We start from the raw sequence: 23,657 nt of genomic DNA on the forward strand, positions 1-23,657 counted from the left end.
AAAGAGACCTTACAGGCAAGAAGGGACTGGCAAGAAGTATTCAAAGTCATGAAAAGCAAGGACCTACCACCAAGATTACTCTACCCAGTAAAGCTGTCATTTAGAATGGAAGGGCAGATAAAGTGCTTCCCAGACAAGGTAAAGCTAAAGGAGTTCACCATCACCAAGCCATTATTACATGATGTTAAGGGACTTGTTTAAGAAAGATCAAAACTATGAACATTAAAATGACAACAAACTTACAACTATCAACAACTGAATCTAAAAAAGAAAAACAAAACCAAACTCAGCAACCAACTAGAATAGGAACAGAATCATAGACATGGAGATCATTTGGAGGGTTATCAGCTGGAAGGGAGAAAGAGGAGAATAGGGGAAAAGGTACAGGGATTAAGAAGCATAATTGGTAGGTAAAAATAGGGTGATGTTAAGAATAGTATAGGAAATGGAGAAGCCAAAGAACTTATATGCATGACCCACTGACATGAACTAAGGGGGCAATTGCTGGGTGAACAGAGGGTATTTGGTGGAGCTGGAAAAACTGGGACAACTGTAGTAGCATAATCAATAAAATATACTTTAAAAAGTATTTTAAAATGGAGAAACTCTACATAGCCCTTGGATTTCTCATTTTCTGTTGATTGATAAAATTTTATCACCAACTTATCTCTGCAAACTAAGACTCCTTTGCCTTGAAGACTTGCAGATGTTAATTTACTCAAAGAAGTAGTTTCAGGGCTTTAAGGGAACCCTGAGGAATTCAAGTGCAAAAGTCTCTCAATATCTTGCCTCAGTTTCCAATATTAATAACTGTGTGGAGTGCTAGCAGCCAGAAACTATATCATTGTGAGACAGGATAGAAATCTAGAAAAATTCCTTGGGGAAAATGCCATAGGGAAACTGAGACAGACAGCTGAGCACAATGGCTGAACAATACACAGCCAGGTACAAAAAGTCACCTCCCTAGAAGTAACATCTAGGTCTCAGGTGTATTTCAGTTCCAGGCCCAGAAAATCAGCAAAACCAGGTGGGCAACACTAGGATAAGCTTCAATGACTAATGACCCCTGCCCTGGCACTGACCAATCATTGGAGACCATGACCTTGAGAGAGAACACCTAAAAAACTGATGAATATTTTGTGTTTTGAAATCCTCCCCTGAGATTTCCCCTAAGATATCCTTATGAAAGAGGAGAGAGAGAGAGAGAGAACAGCACAAGCCAAAGGACCCAGCTTGTGCACCTTCCCTCTGGTGTGCAGCCCAGGACATTCCCTTTCCCCCCTTTCACTTCCACTTCTTCCCCACAGGCACGCATCTCCCAAGCTCTAAGCCAATGGGCAGCTGACAGCTTGTCTCAGGCTAATCCCCTGAAACTGTCCCCAAGGCCCCCTCTTCTCTGACTTCCCAGTGAGCTAAGGTAGCCCAGCCTAAGCTCTCCTGTTGCTTCCTCTATGCTAAGCCCTTCCTTGTTTTACCATTCCCAGCTTTAATGAACAGATTCTTGTAGCTATCTGGACTGGTGTGACGTTTTTCCTACATGAAGTCAGGAACCCATTCACTACAGTTGGCCCTAGACCCGCTCAGGGACAGGCCCTTTGTCTAGTAACAATTACTTTAAAGAGAAGTAAAGAAAACAGAGTGTGGCTAATAGACTCAAAACTTGAATTTGGAAGGTTTTTTTTTTAGTAATGATCACATCCGTGTGATTTCCAACCTTGTGCTCCATGGAGCCACAGCAATACTACTTAAACCAAAAAGATTTCCATTTTAATTTTACAAAGTTGAACTTCCAATTAAGATAAGAGTTCAATGCTTAACAAAATGGTTGAACAGCACTGATTTAGTTCATCTAAAATATAAAGAGAAAACGAGGCTGAAGGAAGGCCCTGGACTTGCCCGGGGCCACCTGTTTGCTTGGCAGAACCTGGTGGCACACACCAGGTAGGATTCTTTCTGTTGACCCTTTGTAGAGTCTGTCCCCAGTTTCATCTGTGGCTGAACCAAATCTTCCACCGTTCCAGTTTCCCGCCTGGAACATTCTGACTGGCTTCTTTTCATATTGGGCCCTGTGTTCTGCTTGCCACACTGTGTCTGCATGATAATAATGACAAATGTTTCACTAGCAAGTAACTTGGGAAGCAATTTAAACTCCAGTTCTGAATATTTGCTCCCATTTTGACTATTACCAATGAAAATCTCTTTAATAGTACTTTATTAATATTTAAGAATATAAGGCTAATATTTGTATAAAAATTTTATGATTCTAAGGTCATGTCTAAGTAAAAATTTAAAAGGTATTTTGTTTTATGGAAGATAGAGTTTTATTAAAATGCTTGAACTCTGCCTGGTGAACTGAGATGGAGAAGGATAACTCCTATATTGCATGGGGCTAACGACATTTATGGGTCAAATAGATATGGACACAACTCAGCTCCAGGTTAAAAATAAGACCTAACCCGCACCCAAATCCAAAGCTTTATATAACCTAAAACAGTGACTTTCAAACTGTGGTTCCTAATCACTCATGGGTCATGAAATCAATTTAGTAAGTTGTGAGAACATTAAAACAAAATACACACAGAGAGCCAAAAGAAGAGAAAATATCAAAGTATATCGCATGCCTTAAGGGAAATATTATTTCATAAATATTTTATTTCAACCATATATATGTATTAACACATCTACACTGGTATGATAGAAAGTATATTTTGGAGCCCTCAACATAGTCCTCAAGAAAAACATACTTAGCCATTCAGTCCCTTGAGAAGAGATTTCTGTGTTTTTCTTCATTTGTGCGCAATGGCTCTTCCTCCTGAGTCTTCTGAGGACCTCTCCCTCAACACAGTAACAACCATCTCTGAACACCACCATTTCCTGGTTCGTAGCTATTTCCTGGATACTTCCTCCTATCAGCCTGTGAGCTCAGCAGAGGGAAAGCTTGTATAGTGTATCTGAATGCAGGTCAGAAGAAGCTGCAGGTCCCTACTACTGCCTGCTGGGCACGAGGCCAGGGGCTTCATGGTCACGAATCTTCACAGATGGGGCTTCCTTTCTCTAACCTGTAGTAGTGGTGCAGCTGTGCATCTTGAGCTCCTAGCACAGTCAGGGGCTGACCGAATGTTTCCAAATAAAGGAATTCAGCAATGAGCATATTCCATTGGGTATAAAACATATATTTAAATCTAACAAAATATCAGTTTCAAATAAAATGAAATATTTACTCATTTCTTTATACTTAAGAAATACAAAAATACTATACAAAGGTATATATTGATGAGATCATAATAGTCATTTAAAAAGTTGATGTTGGCATTCTGTGGCTAAGGTAATAATTATGTTACTTCAGCATTATATCTCTTATGGTAAAGTTACACAACATTAACTCTTTGATTTTGAGCAGTTATAAACTTACTACTTTAACATAATACCAAATATTCAGTTCTAGTAATTACTGTCATCTAAAGTAATTTAACAACAGTAGTACATAATACTGAAGATAAAGGAAAACAGTTAACAATAATTTTCCAAACGATAGTAGCAAAGGAGCACATCAATGTACACACAATGCCGAGGGAGGGTGTGTGTGAACATAATTTGGCCTATGATTTAATGGAATCCCGGAGAGTGAACCAAACCTTTTTAAACTAGAAGGATGCTCATGTTGGTCAAGTTCAAACCCTTCATCTTTCCTATTAGGAAATAGCTGAACAGCAGGGTAAGTGACTTACCTAAGGTCACATAATTACTCCACAAAAGATATGCCCCAGGATGCCTGATAAATACAGAATCTTTTCCATTTCATAACAGGTTTATACTATAATAAAGTCATATTTTTAAAAGATCATCAAAGAAGACATCAAGGAAGCAAATACATGATAATAATTTAGACTTTAAAAACAATTCTAGCACAAGAGTTTAATAAAAATACATGTCGACAACTGTGTTCAAGTTAACATAATTAGGATGAATCAGAGCTGTAAACAATGATGGCAGAAGTTCATTGGTGTACTGATTCATTTGTCCGTTTATATATTATTCTTGCGTATTAGTTGTGTTTTCATCTGTATCACTTGAGTTAATTTTTTTCCACAAAAAATTCTCATTTGATTTCCAAAGGGAGGTTTCTAGCTCCTCTTTCCTTTTGGAAGATGTAGCAAGGGGCACTTTTTCACACAGAGTCTCTATCACAGCCAAGTCGGTGAGTTTACTAAGACTGTCATCATTCTGCTCATTCAAGATGTCCCAGAAATCTTTTGGTCTCTGTTTTGCTTTTTCTATGGGCCCTGAAAGAATTTTCTTTGGCAGTCGTGTGGGACTGTTCCAGTGACTTTTAAAGAGGTCATCAAGAATAGAGGTGTCACCAAGTAAGCCTACCACAGAAGTATTTTCTAACACTGGATTTTTTATCTTTTTGTTTTCCACTTTGAAAAGGGATTCATTTCTTGAAATGCTCATTCCTGTCAGGTCTTGCTGTTCTTCCATGGTGTTTTCTAACTTTTTCTCATGTGCTTCAGATTTACTGTTCAGAGAATTGGATGCTACAGTATCTTTGGACATTTGGTTGTTTTTTTCATTGTCAGTCTCTTGGGTAGAGCTTGTAGGTAATTTCTGAGTTTCTGCATCATTAGAAAGCACCTCTTCTCTAAAGAAACCATGACTTTGAGGGCTAACTGATTTTTCTTTGTATATGTTTGGGATGCACATTTGAGAAATTTTTTTTGTAGAATCTTTAAATGACAAAGTTTCAGAATGTGGCAGCCTTTCTTTTATAAAAGAGTCTCTCTTTCCAGACTTATTCCTGATTCTCTTTCCTTTCTCATAGGCAGGTTTAATGAATTCTGCAGCAGTATCCACAAAAAAGTCTTTGACCTCTGAATACTGAGAAACATAAAAGTCTTTTAGCATTTGCTGTCGTTCTTCTGATGTAGTATTAGTTACATGTTGAGCAAATTCCACAGAAGACAAATTAAAATAAGAAGCCATTTCTTCAAATTGTTTCCTGAAGATTTAATGAACAAAACCAGCAGTTATTTTTTATTACATCTTATTTTCAAAGAACCTGTCATCATGATATGAAATGTAGAAACAAAACAATCTTATTTCTTTGACATATATTAACTTAATTCCATAACAAAAGTGCATTCTATACTAGCAGAATGTGACCTCCTTCCTTATACTAATGAAAAATATTTTAGTTCATGAAATCACTAGCTTTTGAAATTATTCTGATTTATACTAGTAGGTGTTTCTTGGGAATTATGGGATCCCAGCATACTACTCTTCCAGTCAGCCAACTTATGACTGACACAAGAATTATAATTCATATAATCTATATTTCAAAATCTATATTGCATTCAAGTTCCATAAAATAAAATTGTAAAAGAAGAGTCTTAATAAATGCAAAAGAGAAAATTCTAAAATATAAGAAAGAAATTTTTTTATCTCTCTGTCCCTTTTCCCTTTCTTCCACACAAATACAACATAGAAATTTTACACAAATTTTTGATAAGCCTAAACAAAAGTTCTAAACTGATAAACCTAGATTCTTTCTTCCCCATTTGGTCCAACTTCAGTATAGACAGCTAAACTAAGAAGTGAGATGCAATTTTTTTCCCCACAGAATTAGAAAAAAATAATCCTAAAATTTATATGGAATCATAAAAACCCTGAGTAGCTACAGCAGTCTTGAGAAAGAAGATCAAAGTGTGAAGTATCGCATTACCTGATATCAAATTCTACTACAAAGCCACAGTAATCAAAACAGCATGGTACTAGAATAAAAACAGACACATAAATAAAAGAAGTAGAACAGAGAGCCCAGAAATAGAGCCTCACCTATATGGTCAATTAATATGTGAAAAGAGAGGCAAGGATATACAATAGGGTAAAGACATTCTCTTCAATAAATGGTACTGGGAAAACTGGATAGAGGCCCCCAAAAAACCCCTAGACAGATCACTTTCTTACATCATACACAAGAATACACTCAAAATGGATTAAACACTTAAATGTGAGACCTGAAAGCATTAAGCTCCTATAAGAAAACACAGGCAGTAAACCTTCTGACACTGCTCTTAGTAATATGTTTTTGAATATATATCCTTGGGCAAGGGAAGAATAAGAAATAAACAAACAAACAAATGGGACTACATCAAGCCAAAAAGTTTTTGCACAGCCAAGGAAACCATCAATAAAACAAAAGGACAACTTCCTGAATGGAAGAAAGGGTTAATATCCAAAGTTTACTAAGAACTTATACAACCTAACACCAAAAAGCTAAACAATCCAATTAAAAAATTGGCAGAGGGTTGGAATAGACATTTTCCAAAGAGGCCAAACAGATGGTCCATAGATGCATGTAAAGATGATCAATGTCACTATTCAAAGAAATCCAAAGTAAAATCACAATGAGCTATCACCTCACATCTGTCAGAATGATTATCATCAATAAATCAACAAACAAGTACTGGTAAGGATGTGGAGGAGAGGGAACCCTCATGCAATGTTGGATTGCAAATTGGTGCAGCCACAGTGGAAAACAGTATAGTACAGAAGTACCTCAAAAAATTAAAAACAGGACTTCTGGCCAAGATGGAGGCATAGGTAGATACTGTGTCTCCTTGTACAACCAAAAGAAGGACTGCAAACTCTAAAACAAAATATAACCAGAACTGCCAGAAAATTGAACTGTATGGAAGTCCATCAACCAAGGAGTTAAAGAAGAAACATTCATCCAGACCGGTCGTAGGAGGGGAGATATGCAGCCAGAGCAGAGAGGACGTGTGGCAAAGCAGCAGCTGAAGGCCTGGGTGGTACCACATTCACATGCAGATAAACTGGGAGGAATGACAGGGGAGTGAGGAAGACCTCGAAACTCAGGGTTCCAACCCCGGGGTAGTAAAGCCTCAAAACACCTGTGGGGGTTGAAGTGGCAACAGGAGAAACTCCCAGCCTCACAGGAAAGTTTGTTGGAGAGACCCAGAGGGTCCTAGAAAGTACACAAAACCACCCACCAGTGAATCACACCAGAAGGGCCCAATTTGCTTGTGGATAGTGGAGGAAGTGACTGAAAGCTGGCCGAGAGCTGAACCAATGACAGTTTCCCCTCTCTGACCTCTCCCCCACATACAGCATCACAGTGCAGCAATGTGGGTTGCCCTGCCCTGACCAATAAATACCTAAGGCTCTGCCCCTTACTATGTAACAGGCCCACTGAGACCAAAAAATATGGCCCAAATGAAGGAACAGAAGAGAAAATCAAAGCTCCAGAAAAAATACAACTAAGTGACGAAGAGATAGGCAACCTATCAGATGCACAATTCAAAACACTGGTAATCAGATGCTCACAGAATTGGTTGAATATATTTGCAAATTAGATGAAAAAGTGAAGGCTATAAAGAATGAAATAAGGAAACCAACAGTGAAGGGAAGGAAACCAGACTCAAATCAATGGTTTGGAGCAGAAGAAAGAAACAAATATTCAACTAGCAAAGAATAAAGAAATAAGAATTAAAAAAAAAAGAGGCTTAGGAACCTCCAGAATAAGTTTAAATATCTGAATCATACGGGTGCTAGAAGGAGAAGGGGAAGAGCAATAAATGGAAAACTTATTTGAAAACAAATTAAGGAGAATATCCCTAATCTGGCAAAGGAAATAGACTTCCAGGAAGTCCTGGAAGCTCAGAGAATCCAAAAACAGTTAGACCCAAGGAAGCACACACCAAGGCACATTATAATTACATCACCCAAGATTAAAGATAAGGAGGGAATCTTAAAAGCAGCAAAAGAAAAGGAGACAATTACCTACAAAGGAGTTCCCATCAGACTCAGCTGATTTCTTAAAAGAAACCTTGCAGGCAAGAAGGGGCTGGCAAGAAGAATCCCAAGTCATGAAAGGCAAGGACCTACATCCAAGATTGCTCTATCCAGCAAAGCTTTCATTTAGGATGGAAGGGCAGATAAAGTGCTTCCCAGATAAGGTCAAGTTAAAGGAGTTCATCATCACCAGCTCCTCATTATATGAAATGTTAAAGGGAATTAACTAAGAAAAAAAAGAAGATAAAAATACAAACAGTAAAATGACAACCAACTCACAACTACCAACAACTGAACCTAAAAAACAAAACAACAAGCTAAGCAAACAACTAGAACAGGAACAGAATCACAGAAATGGAGATCACATGGAAGGTTAGCGTGGCAGGAGAGTAGGGAGAATGGAGGGAAAAGGTACAGGGAATTAGAAGCATAAATCGCAGGTACAAAACACACAGGAGGAGGTTAAGAATAGAATGGGAAATGGAGAAGCCAAAGAACTAATATGTACAACCCATGGACATGAACTAAGGTGGGGGAATGCTGGTAGGAGAGGGATATAGGGTGGAGGGAATAAAAGGGAGAAAAAAAGGGACAATGTGTAATAGCATAATCAATAAAACATATTAAAAGAAGAATGAAATCTTGCCATCTGCAACAACATGAAATAAGACCTCATGGGTATTATGCTAAGTGAAATAAGTCAGACAGAGAAAGACAAATACCAGATGATCTCACTTATCTGTGGAATCTAAAGAACAAAAATGAACAAACAAAACAGAAACAGATTTGTAGATACAAAAACAAACTGATGGTTTCCAGATTGGGAAGGGGTTGGGGGGCTGAGTGAAAAAGATGAAGAGATTAAAAAGTACAAATTGGAAGTTACAAAATAGTCACAGGGATTTTAAGTACAGCACAGGGCATGTATTCAGCATAATGTAATGACTACGTGCGGTGCCAGGTGGGTCCTAGACTTACCAAGGTATCACCTTGGAAGTTATGTAAATATCTGGTCATTGTGATCACACTTACAGAATATGGAATCTCAACTGGAATGAAATGAATAAAAAACCACAAAAATAAAAATACATGCCCTTTGTAATACTAGAAAAAAAGATGTGAGATGCTATTTCAAAAAGCAAGTTTCATTCTTTGTACTAAAAGGTACTAATTAAAGTGTTATCTGCATATATGGGAAATGGGCCTTCTCCAACCTTGGTTAAGATGGAGGCAGAAGGGTTGTTTGGGGACCTTGGGCACTAGACTCCGTTCCTCTCCCCAGGTGAGGATGCTGTGAACTGAACTGTGTCCCCCGAAAAGTTACATGTTAAAGACTTCATCAATGCCCGAGTATTTAGGAGGTCATTAAGGTTAAATGAATACACCAGAGAAGGCTCTCTCTGTCACGAGAAGACACAGTGAGGAGGTGGCTGTCTGGAAGCCACGCGGAGAGCCCTCGCCAGAAACCAAATCAACTGGCACCCTGATCTTGGACTTCCCGGGCTTCCGAACTGTGAGAAATTTCTGTCATTTAAACTCTAGTCTGTGGGATTTTGTTATGGCACCCCGAGTAGACTAAATAAGACAGAGGGTATGGCTTTGCTGATGCTGAGTTTGGCCACGAGTCAAGAAGGCCTAAGGTAAACATTCCTTTAAACAAAGCCATAGATGGTGTTGCAGCACATGACTAAAAGTTCCAAAATTTTAGAATTACATCTATATTTTATATTCCATTTCCTCAAAACATTCTTTTCATTCAACAAATATTTATAGAACCCTCTTAGGTGCTAGGCACTGTGGTAGGAACCATACAACAGAACAAGAACTAGTTCCCTATCTTGAAAAACCTTGTAGTCTGGCTGGGGGAGACAGGTGCATGAAAATCAAACCAGAATAGAGTTGTAAGTCCCATAACGGGGGTTAGTGCAGGGCACCCACACAAGGGGTACCTAAACCAGTGGCTGGCAAGGAGCAAGGCAGTAGGGAAGGCTACTCTGCTGTCAGCTCAGGCCAGTAAGGCAAAGATGAGGGATGGAGCCTTCTAGAGAGAGAGGGTACACGCACAGGCAGTCTCAGAGGACCGGTGTACAGAGGGAGGGAGAAACTTCCAAGAATGAGGCTGAAAATCATGAGGGGTCCATATGCCAATTTCATTTTTTATTTGACCCTGCACAGAACAGAGTATCCCAAGGGCAAAAAATTTCTTTATCTGTGCGTGACTAGGAACTTTAAAGTCATTATTATTTTTGCCATCCAGATCAGGTTCTGTTAAGTTAATGTTTCCTTTGATTTTTGTGGCAATCCACACTGGGCACTCCTCACTTTCCTTTGTGGCTTCAGGTGAGCACTGTGGCTTCCAGTCCTTACCACATGGGTCCTGTTAACTGTTCAAATCTAGGTGCAACCTCTGCCTGATCAACAGAATATTTAATATCACATATGCAAGCTTCCAAATTTCTGTCCTGGAAATTGCCAGTGTTCTTGTTGGAGAGCAACAATGTGTTCTTAAATGGTTCCAGTTTTCACTTTGCATGAAGCAAAGAGGTGGTATTATTTTGTTTATTAATCATCTCCAAATTCATTTTCATGGTCTTTCTAATAAATATTTATGCTGTGAAGACTAAGTCATTGGCAAGGTTACAGGCTGATGTCTTTTATTATCCAAGACTTGCTGGTGTCTCTGCAGCTGCCAAAGGGCTTCTTTGCCTTTGCTGGACTGACCTCTCCCCTGACCCTGCGACTCCATCACCTCTGGGAAGGGAGCTGCTTCCAATCCCATCCTACCCAAGTGGTATGCAAGTCAGTACGCTGTGTGGTTGTCTATTGCAGAAGGAGTTATGATTGTAATTCATTTTATTTGCCTTCTAACTTTCTTTTAAAATTCTTAATCTTAAGAGAATTTTCTCAAAAAATAAGGAACTGTGAGGTACAACCAGTGGGTAGGAAAATTTAGTAAACTAGAGTAGACACATGAGTGCCACTTAGAGAGAAAAAGAAAGGAAACCAAAAATAGGTATCTTTCAGCAAGTATATCTGAACTGGTTATATATATACATCATGGATAAAATGAAAATTTCTCTCCCCATTTTTCTTGACGAATTGGGGCAACGGGGATAGAACACAGCTAAAACCATGATCTCTTCTCTGCCTAAGCTTTCTGAAAAAAAAAGGTAGGCCAAACACTTCATTCAGATGATCCATTGAGCTGTAGCATGGACCAGTCTTGATTCTCACAAAGGTAGGACGGTTAGTAAGAAAGTTTGGAGTTTATTGCCTGGTTCAAACATTGGCATTCTAATATGAGAATGCCAATATTAATTAGAAGTGCCAATATTAATGCTAATAATATTAGAAAGACCCCCTTTCTCTTATTTACTTAGCATGAGGCATTTATTCCCTAGGCTGGGTAGCGAAAAAAGGAAAAGAGGCAAAAACTATTCATTGTTAATATTTTAGTTTTTTGATATACAAATGAAGGGGGATGAAGACAATGTACTCCACAAAGATGATAAAACAGATGGTCAGCCTCCTAGCAAAATCACTGCCCAAAGCGCAAAAAGCCCTGTTGGGAATGTTCGAGGAGATGCACTGCTGCAGCCGTGTGGGGTGTTCACCTTCCTGGGCAACGTGGGCAACTGGCAGCCAACCGCCACACCAGCAGCTGAGGGGCTGAGGGGCTGAGGGACCAGCCTTCCTGGGACGGCCAAGGACTGGCAGCTGCCAAATCCCCGAGGGAAGCATGTGGAATCCACAGGGCACCAGCACGTTCTCACTCTCCCCAGATGCCATGAGGACCAATCATGCCTTCCATCACTGCTTACCTCAGTCCGTATTCCTCGGTTGTCATAACTACTGGCCTCTCATCTCCTTCTACTCTTTACATCCCAATCCAACACTCTACCTTCCAGACCATTTTTCGGCACCCGTGGAACCAGGCTATGATCTACCAGTTCCCCCGTCTCCTATGCTGAATGCTCCCTCTGTTGCCTTGTGATGCTGCCTTCTTTCCAGGTTGTATTTGCAAACCAAGGCCTACACCTCACACCTTGAACCTTAGGGTTCATGCTTCACATTGCTGCTTCCAGACCACTGTTTTCTTAAAAACTCTTTTCCCTTTATAAGATTTATGCTAACCAGCTAAACCATTTTCTCCTGCATTTTGTTAACTGACTCCTTAGTTTTTTCCTGCTAGTAACTGATCCTGGATTAATGTTGCTTCTATTCACCTCCCGTTACCATTCTTTTATTCTTTTAAGTTAATTAATTAATTTACTTGAGAGAGGGGAAGGGAGGGAGAAAAAGAGGGAGAAAAACACTGATTGGTTGCCTACTGCACGAGCCCAACCAGGGACTGGTCCTACAACCCAGGCATGTGCACTGGGCTTTGAGCAGGAACCAAAACCCAGCACCTTTCACTTTGAGGGACAACAGTCAACCAACTGACCATGCCAGTCTGGGGTCCTACCATCATTCTTGAAATTATCATCAAAATCCATGTGGATGTTCTACCGGACTCCTGGCCCACCAATTTCTTCACCTTACCTCCAAAGACTCAATCCCATGCCAGGCCCCTGTTCCCAGGGTCATATACTGCCAGTCACTACTATTAACTGCACTATCTCTATACCCTGGACTCAGTCACCTCGTGCTCCAGCTCAACTGTGAACCCCCATGACAACAATGCTGAAATCAAGTGCTTCACTTCACTGACTTTTCTGCTTTCTCATTACCCCCTCGTAGGGCTTATGTTCAATTTTATAATCACTCTTTTGCAAACACCTTTCAGCTTCCTTGCTTCTCTCTCCTGCCATACTAACCCCTAGCAAAACCTCGCCATCTCTCTATTCTGTGTTTATGACTAAGCAATTGAAGCTTGCTGAATAAAGTATGCATGACTGCGCAGATAGTTTTATCGGAATTGCTCTCAATATTACCCAAGACTTAATATTACCCAAGAATTCTAGTCCCACTAAGCTTGCTTTCCTACTTTAAAAATGACTTATTTGCCCTGGCTGGCATAGCTCAGTGGATTGAGCTTGGGCTGCGAACCAAAGTGTGGCTGGTTCGATTCCCAGTCAGGGCACATGCCTGGGTTGCAGGCCAAGTCCCCACTTGGGGGCACACGAGAGGCAACCACACATTGATGTTTCTCTCCTTCCCTTCCTCTCTCTCTAAATATAAATAAAAATAAAATCTTTAAAAAAGACTTATTTCACAACTTCCCTCTGCCTAAACCTATCTCTCTCTGTATTGGTGATTTTAAATCTCAATTAACTGAGGAAATATCATTATATCTGTGCCTGTCATCACCTCTTCTTTCAATGCTTCTCCAAGGCCGGAGCTTGGCCAGTGTCTGGATAGGACCCTCTGCTGCCTCCAGCACTTCACTCTTTTCATTCTCTCTGGCATGATCTCCACTTCCCCACCCCCACTCCGCCTTAGCCTGTTCCCTCAATACATAAACAGGTTCTATTATCTTGACAACTTAAAAAAAACAACCTACCCTTGGTCCCACAATCCCCCCAGCTACTGCTGCTTTTCATATCCAAACTTAAAGAGCTAAAGCAGGCTCTGCCTACTCACCGTTTGCCCACTTCATCCCAGCATCTGTCTACTGAGACTGTTCAGGTCGAAGCAGCCAATGAGTTCTCTGCTGCCCACTCCAGTGCCGGGCACTTTCCCCCCAAATTTGATAGAGTCAAGAGCTACCTCCTTTTTGAAAGTCACTTTTCTCCTACTTCAGGACCTCACACTGTGCCTCCAGGCTCAGTCCTGGGGCTTTTCCTCTCTTTTCTGTGCTCTGTTCCTAGGCTGTTCACACAGTCCCATGGCTCAAAACACCATTTCTAATCTCTGTGCAGATGACTTCCAGATTTAGATCCTAGCCCCCAGATCGCAGGTAGCTCATCCACTGTCTAGTCAACATTTTCACGGAACCTCAAATTTAATATGAGCAAAAGAGAACTCTTGATTTTTTTAAACTCTAAACTGTTTCTCTTCTAGTTTTCCCCATTCAGTAAGTCCAATCTGTTGCTCAAAACAGAAAGTTGGGAGTAATTCTGTTTTCTCTCTGCTGTAATAACCACTCCAACCCCAAACACATTCATTTGGTTGTGTGTTCCTGGCAATGACTCTCCTGCGAACCAGAATCACCGAGTCAGTTCCTTATGATCTCCCCTCGTCTACTCTGCCCTCTTCCTCACAGAGACTGGAACAATCTCTTAGCAGCATGTGTCAGATCATATCGCGCTTCAACAGCTTTCCTCTGCATTTAGAACAAAATCCAAACTTTCCCCCAAATCCATGACGCTTTGCGTACTCCAGCCCCATCTGTATCTTTGTCTCCATTTCCTGCCACTCTCTGCTCAGTTTATTATGAACTAAGTGCACTAGTCTTCTCTTGGTTCCTCAAACACGTTAAACCTCTTTCCTTCTCAGGGATGTTCTTATGCTAGTTCTTTGTCTAGTTATCCCTCAAATCTTAAGTTAAATGTCACCTGTGGATCAACAGGTGACACTTGACTACCCAACAGAATGGTAGGTACCTCCCTCCTAATCCCATTATTCTTCATCAAGGAGGCTTGTCCCTACCTTTCTTATAACAGACCATTATATAATTATTTACTCATGCTATTTTTATTTTTTAAGTTATATAGGCCAATGCCAACTCCCATCCTATTGCACTGTAAATTGTCTTTTTCTTTTTTAACACTGTATATTCAGCACCCAGAACTACACTTGGGTGCATATTAGGTGTTCAATAAATATTTAATGAGTGAATGCATGTAATTCACTTAAGTATTTCATTTACCTATATAAATTAATTTCATTTTTTAATCAATTCATGGATCAGCCTTCTAAACACATAAAACATTTGGAATTTATTTTTTAAAGTGTACAAATAAGATTTTTCTAAAATATTTGGGTGCCAGGAATATTTAAAACAAAAATAATTTTTTATTTTACTGAGGAACTATATTTCTTTTGAGAATTATTCTTAAAAGTCCAATGTTATTACTGATGTCATACCTACGAATCCCTTTTGGTGTTTCCCCAATTATGAAGGTGGTCTGGTCGGTTCGGTAAACTTTCTTCTTCCTCTGGCTCACAGGATGTGAAATGTAAAGGGGAAATGAAATGCCTTCATCACTTGGCTGATGGCCTTTCTTCGTACGTGTTGATGTGTCTGGCTTCTGCTTGTCTTTCTGTGTCTGAAAAAGGGAAGGAAAGGTTACCATAGACAGCCAGTCGCAGTGCCAGGGAGTCTCCTCCACTGGCCAAGATGGTGGAGCAGGAGGTTCTTATGCGGAGAATGCTGGAAGCTAGTAAGGTGAATAGAAAGGATCCAAGCATCCCCAAAATTAACACAATCATTGGATAGAAAATCCCTGTAATAACTACAGACTTGAGCAGATAGGGGGGTGGTCTTTGAGATGGGAGACCACCATTCTCCCTGGTCATGGCACCTGAGTAAACTTTCCTTTTGTCCCAGCCCCTGTCTCATAAATTGGCTTTCATTGCAGTGGGCAGCCAAACCTCCATGTGTTTGGCTACAGTTTTTGGTGACTCTGGTAGGGGGTAGTGTGGACCTTGATAAGCCCTGGAAGGCCTGGGCTGTGTGCCCAGCTGTTTGTGGCAGGGTGACCCAGGAGTGGGGTTGTGGGAACTTTCCAGCAGCTGCTGAGAGCTTTTCTGAGGAAATTTCCTTGCACTCCTTCTCAAGGCTTCGGCACCCTGAAATAGTTGGCAATTCTACTTCTTTGCCCAGTTATCCACACGGTGAAAGAAAATAGGTTTGTGGGGAGCAAACGCCAAGATGGTCAGTCAGACTTACCTGGTGGCATGCACACCAGGTGTCCACTATCCCTGCCACCTGGGCTTCATGCCACTGGAATCCGGTTAGGACCATTTGTAGTATCAGTGGGTAGGCTAGGAAGTCTGGTTAGGACCATTTGTAGTACAAGTTAGTAGTAGGGTATCCTAGGCTATCCCTGCTATTTGGGCTTTGTGTCCGCAGGCTTTTTGCCTTTAGGTTTGGTCAGGACCACTTGTGGTATCAGTTGGAAAAAGATGCTAGGACTTGCTTGTGAGTGCCTGTTTGGACTAACGGAGTTAGAGACCCAAGTTTTGTTTATATGTTTCCACTTTGTCTGGAGTCTTTCTATGGTTATGGTTTTGGGTCTGTACTTTTGTGCCTTCAGGGTTTGTTCTGTTCCTACTCCTAAATGAAGCCCACTCGGCCAAATTTTAGCAGATTGGTCCAGGTACAGCTATCACCCAATGACTAAGAAGGAACTGGTTTTCTACAGTAGCACTGGTTGGTCTGTGTGTACTTTAGACTATAGGGGGAAATGGCCCCTATATGCATTCCTAAATTACTACAACACCATACAGTGGAATTGTTCCAATAATCAGGGAAATGGAACAATATCCCTTACGTCTGGGGTTTATGTCTTTACATAATAAAGATTTGGCAAAGAAAGGAAACAACCTAATGATGCAGTGAAGGGAACGGCTTTAAAGCCCCTCCCTGACAGTAAGGCACAGGGAGAAAAGGAAAATGAGATGAGTCTCTTTAATGCCCTGAACCTGGGGGACCCGGAATTAGCAGCAGGAACATTCCCTCTGCCACCACCCCTGCAACTAGCTACCCCTGAAATAGGGTCCAGGGAGGTAACAGCCCCATCTCCGCATGATGAGGAAATGGTTTCCCCCTTGAAGATCTGGCAGGGCACCCTATTCGAAGCATTCCTGTCTGGAGAGGGACGATTCCCCTGGAGGCAACGCCCTATAGGCAGAATAAACCAGGAAGGGCAGCTCGCTGGACATTGATGGGCCCATACTCCATTTTCCACTTCAGATTTACTGAACTGGAAGAATTCCAGCCCTTTATAGGGAAGATCCTCAGAAAATGGCAGACCTTATCACCTCCAGTTTTGCCACCCACCATCCATTACGGGCAGATGTGCAGGCCCTCCGTAACATCCTGCTAGAGCTGGATGAAAGGTGGTTCATTACAGATAAGGCTGGTAAAGAGGCTCAGAGTTTCCACCAAGAGAATCCAAAAGGGAACCCCAACCCAGCTGGGGCAATTCTCTTGACAGAGCCCAATTAGGACCATTCGATTGCCCAAAGAAAAATACTGTACACAATTTTACAACAATAAATTTATCTTTGAACTTAAAAGTAAGAAAGGAAAATCTCTAGGTGCCAGTAACAAAGAAGTAACATAGTGGTGAGTGGGAGCTGGAGCTCAGTAGCCCCCATGACAGGGTCTTAAGTTACAGTCTGCAGGACTCCAGGTGTGGAGGAGAGATGAAAAATGACTTAACTCCCTGAATTAAAAACAAGCAAACAAACCGACAAACCAACCAAAACATAGTAGAAGTTAAAAAGCCAGTTTTTAAACCTGAAAATTTAAAACTAGGAAGCCCCAAACTGGAGACAGAGGATAGAGGCAGGCTACCTTCTTATTCCATATAGTGTAGAAGGAATCACTGGCAAAAAGATGAAATGCCCAGCCAATGCCATTTGTGGAATCTTATTTTGTAGTGCCTGGGTGGCATGGAAATCTAAGGTAAAAACTAACATAAACAACTGGCCTAGAACCAGTGAAAATCATAGGCCTCAATGAAAGGCAAATGCAAAAATATACCACAGGAAGACTTCCATAATCTAGAGAATGCTTCTGATTCCACTTGAGGGCAGGAGGAGAGGAGTTCAGGTAAAAATTACTAGAATCACATAAAACCCTCCATCATGAAAGTGGGCAGATGCAACAAACGTGAGAATCTATACCTGAGAAACTATAAATAAAGCAGTCTGGAAGAAACTTTAAATCATTCACATGTGAAGATAAAGGAAAAGATAGAATCCATCACCAAGAACTGAATAATATATAAGCAGATTTGGGAAAGAACCAAATACAAAGTCTAAAAAGAAAATATAGTTTTGAAATGAAAAATAGAGATAGAAACAAAGTCAAAATATGGGTTAAACAACAGACTAACCACCCTACCTACTTACAATGATAGTTGATAAACTGGTAGAATAAAATTACTCAGAGTGAAGTACACAGATCAAAGCAGAAAGAAAGAAGGAAAAAGGAAAAAAAGATAGAAAAAGAAATTAGGAGACAGAAGACAAAAAATTTCTAAAATCCTAGAAAAACAGAACAGAGAAAATGGAAGAGATAACACCAAAGAGATAATGGTGGAGAATTGAAGAAGGCATGAATCCTCAAACCAAAAAAGGAGACTCTAGCAGAAAAATAAAAGTAAATCTGAACCTTGTTATATCATAGATAAAGGGAATGTCTTAAAAATACCAGAAAGACAAGATACCCCACAAAGAAATGGTAATCAAACTAAAGGTGGACTTCTCGTTTACCCCCTCGCTACAACCAGAAGATAATGAGATAATGCCATCAACATGAAGAAAGAAAAAACGGTCAACCTAGAATTCTATACCCAGTTAATCTATTGTCTGAGAAAATTTTCAGACATACAAAGACTGTTAGAGTTTACCAGATAAAGATTCTTGCTGGTGACATACTTGTTTTTTCCCCCCAATTTTTTTTATTTAATTATTTTTCAAGTACAGTTTTCTGTCTATTACTCCCATCCCATCCCACCCCCCTGTGCTCCCTCCTCCCTCCCATTTCCACCCTTCTCAGTTGTTGTCCATGTATCCTTTATATATGTTCCTCTAAATCCCTCCCCTATTTCCCCTGAAATTCCCTCTCCTCTCCCCTCTGGTCACTGTCAGCCTGTTCTCTATTTCAGTGTCTTTGGTTATATTTTGCTTGCTTGTTTGTTTTGTTGTTTAGCTTCCTGTTAAAGGTCAGATCATATGGTATTTGTCCTTCAACACCTGGCTTATTTCACTCAGCATAATGCTTTCCAGTTCCATCTATGATGTTGCAAAAGGTAGGAGCTCCTTCTTTCTTTCTGCAGCATAAAATTCCATTGTGTATATGTACCATAGTTTTTTGACCCATTCATTTACTGACGGGCACCTAGGTTGCTTCCAGCTCTTGGCTATTGTAAATTGTGCTGCTATGAACATTGGGGTGCATGTTTTTTATAGGAGTTCAACGGAATTGAAGTGGCATATACCAATGATGTAGGTAGGGAATGGCTCTTCATTTTACAAATGTTTACGAAGCACCTGTTATGTCACTGTCATCACACTCTGGAGCTGAGAACAAAGGTATTTACAAAAACAAAGATACAGAATACCCTTATTTACATATACAAAATATCCTTAAAAGACCTAAAATTGACAAGTCTATTCTTCAGAAAAAGATGGCATTTTGGATTTTTCTTTTTAAAAGTCAACCATTTATCCTTTCAACTTATATTGATGTTCATTTCACTGAAATAAACTGAACATAAGACAAAACATAAGACATAATTATATGTTGTTTAGTAGCAAGCCATTCCTAATGAAAATAAATTGACTTCTTTCAAAATCTATGTGACTCAGATGGACAATGTTGAAAATACTTTTCTTAAAGACAAATTCTTAAATCTTAAAACATTATTAAACATTATTAATAGTGCTGATCTTTAAAAATAAACTTGAAAGAGATTTGATTCATTTATTTTACATTACAAGAAAACAGATGAATGTGAAAAGTTCCTAATAAAAAGGCCCATTATCGTAGCCTATGACCTCCAAGGAAGCATTATCCATCACTGTAAGGAGAGACAGAATGTTTGCATGAGGATAAAGGGAGTAAGTAGAAGGAGAAGGAACTGTGCCAACCAAGAATACTCCCTCCTCATGTACTGCAATTTCTGAAGCCATAGAAAAATCATGCCTTAGAGAAAATTTTTAGTCATTTACACAAGGCCTATGGGTCTTTCTGACCCTGGAAGCATTACAAAGCTTACATTTTGTACAGATGCATTTTTCATAAATCAGTTTTATAAACTTTTTAGGAAAACTCAGCCTTTACAACTATAGCTATCAGATATGTGTATCCTTTTGTTTTTGGTGGACATCATACACTTTAAAATCTGATTATTTTACACAATAATAAAAAGGGAAAAGTGTTCATCTCTCACACAGGCTCAATATCCTATCTTTTATTTAAAAGTCTATCTAGGTTCAGATTTCCATTTTAGTAGGGTACTTTAACACTTTAATGAAAGAAGTCTGTGAAAAAATTTTGTTAATTAATTTAATAAACATTTGGTGCTCTTGCTATAAGAGCTGATTTCAGTACCGTATAGTAAAACAGTAACTTTTACAACAGTACCCAATCCAATGCAGATGAAATCCTTTACAACAGATACAAGGTAAAGTAGTGCTATAGCACAGCTGCAATTGTAGTGACAGTTGTAGTTTATTATATAGCAAAGTGCAAGGTCTGTGGCCAAGATGAAAGATTCTGGATTCTGTGAACTGGACTCAAATTCATTCATTACCATGAATGTCAAAGCTGCAAAGTTATATGACATGGAGGCAACACTGTAAAGGAGCAACATAATGCAGGCTCAAGCAAAATGAGCTGAATTAAGAATTTAGGTAGAAGATGAGGTTGCCTGCTTACAAAGGCAAAATAAATCTACTCTCCTTTCCCCCTGAGGGTACAGTGACCAACAACTGGAACACTATGTCTGCACTTGATAGGAAATTTTGTGATCGTACCATGAAGAAAGCAGAAATCCCAGTTTTTGCAAAATCCCATAATTGTTCCTTTTTTCTTTCAAAGTGTCTTCAAAACTCTCCATTAAGATTTGCCTTCAGAAAGTACCTCTGTATTTATGATTCTGATGAAGGTTTCCTTCATCTTAAGATTTATAGTTTTAATACTAATAAAGAAATTACAAATACAAGAGTTTTGTACAGTATTTTTGTAGTTTACCTGCTAATAAATATTTTAGAAAACTTATTATACACTGTTAGAGTATAATTTATAACTTAGTAATTGCTATGTTCATGATTATTTTAATAAGTGATTGGATATTGTTGGATATTTCTACTATTGTATTTATGTGAAAACATCAAATTTGACTTCTGGAATCTTTATTAAAAAGAAGACTTGGAAAGTGTCAGGAACGTAGTTGTCATTTCTAGATACTGTACAGTTAAGAATCTATTTGATGATGAAACTGACAGCATGAAAATGGGGGGATCACTTAATAGGCTGAATTTAACAGAGAATAATGGAGTAACAATTCTAATTTATGGGTAATATAACTTCCTCCTTTGGACATATACATACTATATAAAGCAGTCAGATGAGAATTCAAAAAAGGGAAACACCACCCCTTTCAGACCACAGTTAAATAGGTCTACGGCTAAAGGATGGGCTGTGGCTGATTATGTAAGACCTGATTTCACTTACACAATTTAAACCTTCATAAATATAGGCTTTGATTTAATTTTGATACAGTTACACAATCATTATTGATTTTTCTGATGTATCTGAAAGTGTAAAATTAAGAAATGTATAATGTATATATTCTGTGAAATAAAAGCTGTAATTATTTTAAGTTATAAAAGATATATATTAGGATTAAATGAATAAGAGGGCAATTTTATAGGAAACATTTCCTTCTATAGTAGCCAAAATATATCCTCACCAGACCTAATCAACTGTGTACAATTCCATAGAATTTATTTCTTTTTTTAAATTTTATTTTTTAAAATATTTTATTTATTTATTTTTAGAAAGAAAGGAAGGGAGGGAGAAAGAGAGAAAGAGAAACAGTGTGTGGAAGATGCATAGATTGGTTGCCTCTTGCATGCCTCCAACTGAGGACCTGGCCCACAACTGGGTCAGGTGCCCCGGCTGGGAATTGAACTGGCAACCTTTCAGTTCTCAGCCCGCATTGAATCCACTAAGCCACACTAGCCAGGGCTAAATCTCATTTTTTAAAAATAGTTTATTTATCTTTAGAGGGGAAGGGAAGGAGAGAGGAAGAGAAATATCAATGTATGGTTGCTTCTCGAGTGTCCCTTGCCGGGAACTGCATCCCCTGCTGGGAACTGGCCTGCAACCCAGGCATGTGCCCCGACTGGGAATCAAACCGCGATCCTCTGCTTCACAGGCCCATGCTCAATCCACTGAGCTACACCAGCCAGGGCTAAATCTCATTTTTAAATTGCAGTTTACATTCAATAATGTATTAGTTTCAGTCGCATGGCATAATAGTTAGACAATCATACTTTATAAAGTGATCCCTGCTATATTTTAAGTATCCACTTGGCACTGTGCATAGTTATTACAATAGTATTGACTTTATTTTCTATGCTGTACTTGGCACATCATGACTATTTTGTTATAGCAATTTGTAGTTCTTAATCCCTTTACCTTTTTCACCCAGTTCCCCAACCCCACTCCCCTCTGGCAACCATAAGTCTGTTCTCTATACTATGAATCTATGTACAACTTATTTCTTACTGTTGTTTTAGGTTTATATTGGTTCTACCAGGAAGGATCCTTATCTTTAAACTAATAGTATGAAACATTCAAATAATCTTTGAAAATATACTTTCCTTATATTTCAAGGCATTAAATCTAAGCCTTACATTATTTTCTCTGAATTGTTATTTTTGAAAGGCACAACTGATACTTAAAGATAAGGTATATATAAATTTTCAATATATAAGAGTGAGAAAAAATAAAAATAACTCTTAAACAGTTTGCAGAAGGCAATTTTTGATGTCAGTGTACTGAGAACAGATAAAAAGGAATATTCCCTCTACCTCACAGTCATGATTTTGCTACATAGGAAATCCACCTTTATATACTAGGAAACTTCACTGGAATAGTACAGAGAATGTTTCAGGAAGAGAAAAGTATCTATTAATAGTCTTTAAGTAAAAAGTAATTTTGGAGGTAAATTACTAAAAGAACTGTAAAGGGCACCTATGTAGGAACAGCAAGAAAATGAGAAAAGCTGATAGAAATAAATTTTTCCCATAGTCACCCCTGTTGTAAAAAATGGGGCAAGAAACACTATTGTCCAGGAGAGAGAGTTTCAAAAGCAGTCACGAACAGTCTAGTTCCATTCTGGCAGGCAAAATATGCCATCCTTCTGGACCTCCTTAAGGCTAATTCTGGAGCCCCATCAATAGCTGGTGCAGATAATGCCGATTTCTTCTCCTCTGCTCACCTGTCCTGCGGAAGAGGAATCTTGGAGGGTGCAGTACACAATGAAGCAGAACAGCCTGATAGGATGGGTGGGCTGTCCACAGTTGGCTACCAGAAATTACTGAAATGTTTTATTAAGCAATTTTGGAATGAATCAGTATGCTGAGCTGATTTCTCTAGAAAACACACTGTAGGCAGCATATACCAGAATAAAGAGCAATGTAAGTTTAAAAGTCATATGTATGACTTTTCCCTTAACCATATGATTAAGCCTGATTAATTACTGAGACAGTTGGAAGCATTAGAAGGTCCTGATGGCTCTGACCCACTGAGCAGCCTGAGTGGAAGGAGTCACTGAAGTTTGGATTCTAAGACCACTGCAGAATCTGCCTGTCAGAGGAAAGCTCTTCCATCTACACCTTGTTTCTGGGAACGGCACAGAGCTTCATAAACCGCCCCAAGGTCATTGCCACCTGGGGGCATACCATGTGACCACAAGCCCTCATATTGACCTGATCACATCAACTTCGCCATAAAGCCTAAAAAAAGTCATGTGCTCTTTCATTTTTTCTTCATTAAACCTTAATTAGTGAAGTCTGAGAAGCAGCAATGCTCTTGTTTATACATCTGTTCAAACAAAAGATTTAAAAAGCAATCTCTTTGGGTAAGGGCCAACCATGTAAACACATAAGTTGTAAACTTGCTCGTCTTTGCAAAGCAGGGAATCAGCAGT

The 23,657-nt window shown here is 39.3% G+C and overlaps 1 protein-coding gene across 4 annotated transcripts in view; it reads right to left on the reverse strand.

Annotated features, from left to right (window-relative positions):
- Positions 1 to 1,431: 1,431 nt before the first annotated feature.
- Positions 1,432 to 23,657, reverse strand: part of ERCC6L2 (ERCC excision repair 6 like 2) — a 154,115-nt gene continuing 131,889 nt past the window's right edge. For 3 of the 4 annotated variants that reach the window (XM_037056201.1, XM_037056202.1, XM_037056204.1), the window contains 2 exons: positions 14,845 to 15,026; positions 1,432 to 4,999 (listed from right to left, as the gene is read on the reverse strand). In XM_037056201.1, coding sequence (XP_036912096.1) covers positions 4,033 to 4,999; positions 14,845 to 15,026 — 1,149 coding nt within the window. In that variant the 3' untranslated portion in view covers positions 1,432 to 4,032. Of the gene's footprint in view, positions 5,000 to 13,316; positions 13,952 to 14,844; positions 15,027 to 23,657 lie in introns of those variants that run through there. The other variant, XM_037056203.1, reaches the window with a different exon arrangement.

The sequence above is a fragment of the Sturnira hondurensis genome, unplaced genomic scaffold (assembly GCF_014824575.4).
Source record: "Sturnira hondurensis isolate 20B ecotype Veracruz unplaced genomic scaffold, ASM1482457v3 Scaffold0008860, whole genome shotgun sequence".
Taxonomy (NCBI): Eukaryota; Metazoa; Chordata; class Mammalia; order Chiroptera; family Phyllostomidae; genus Sturnira; species Sturnira hondurensis.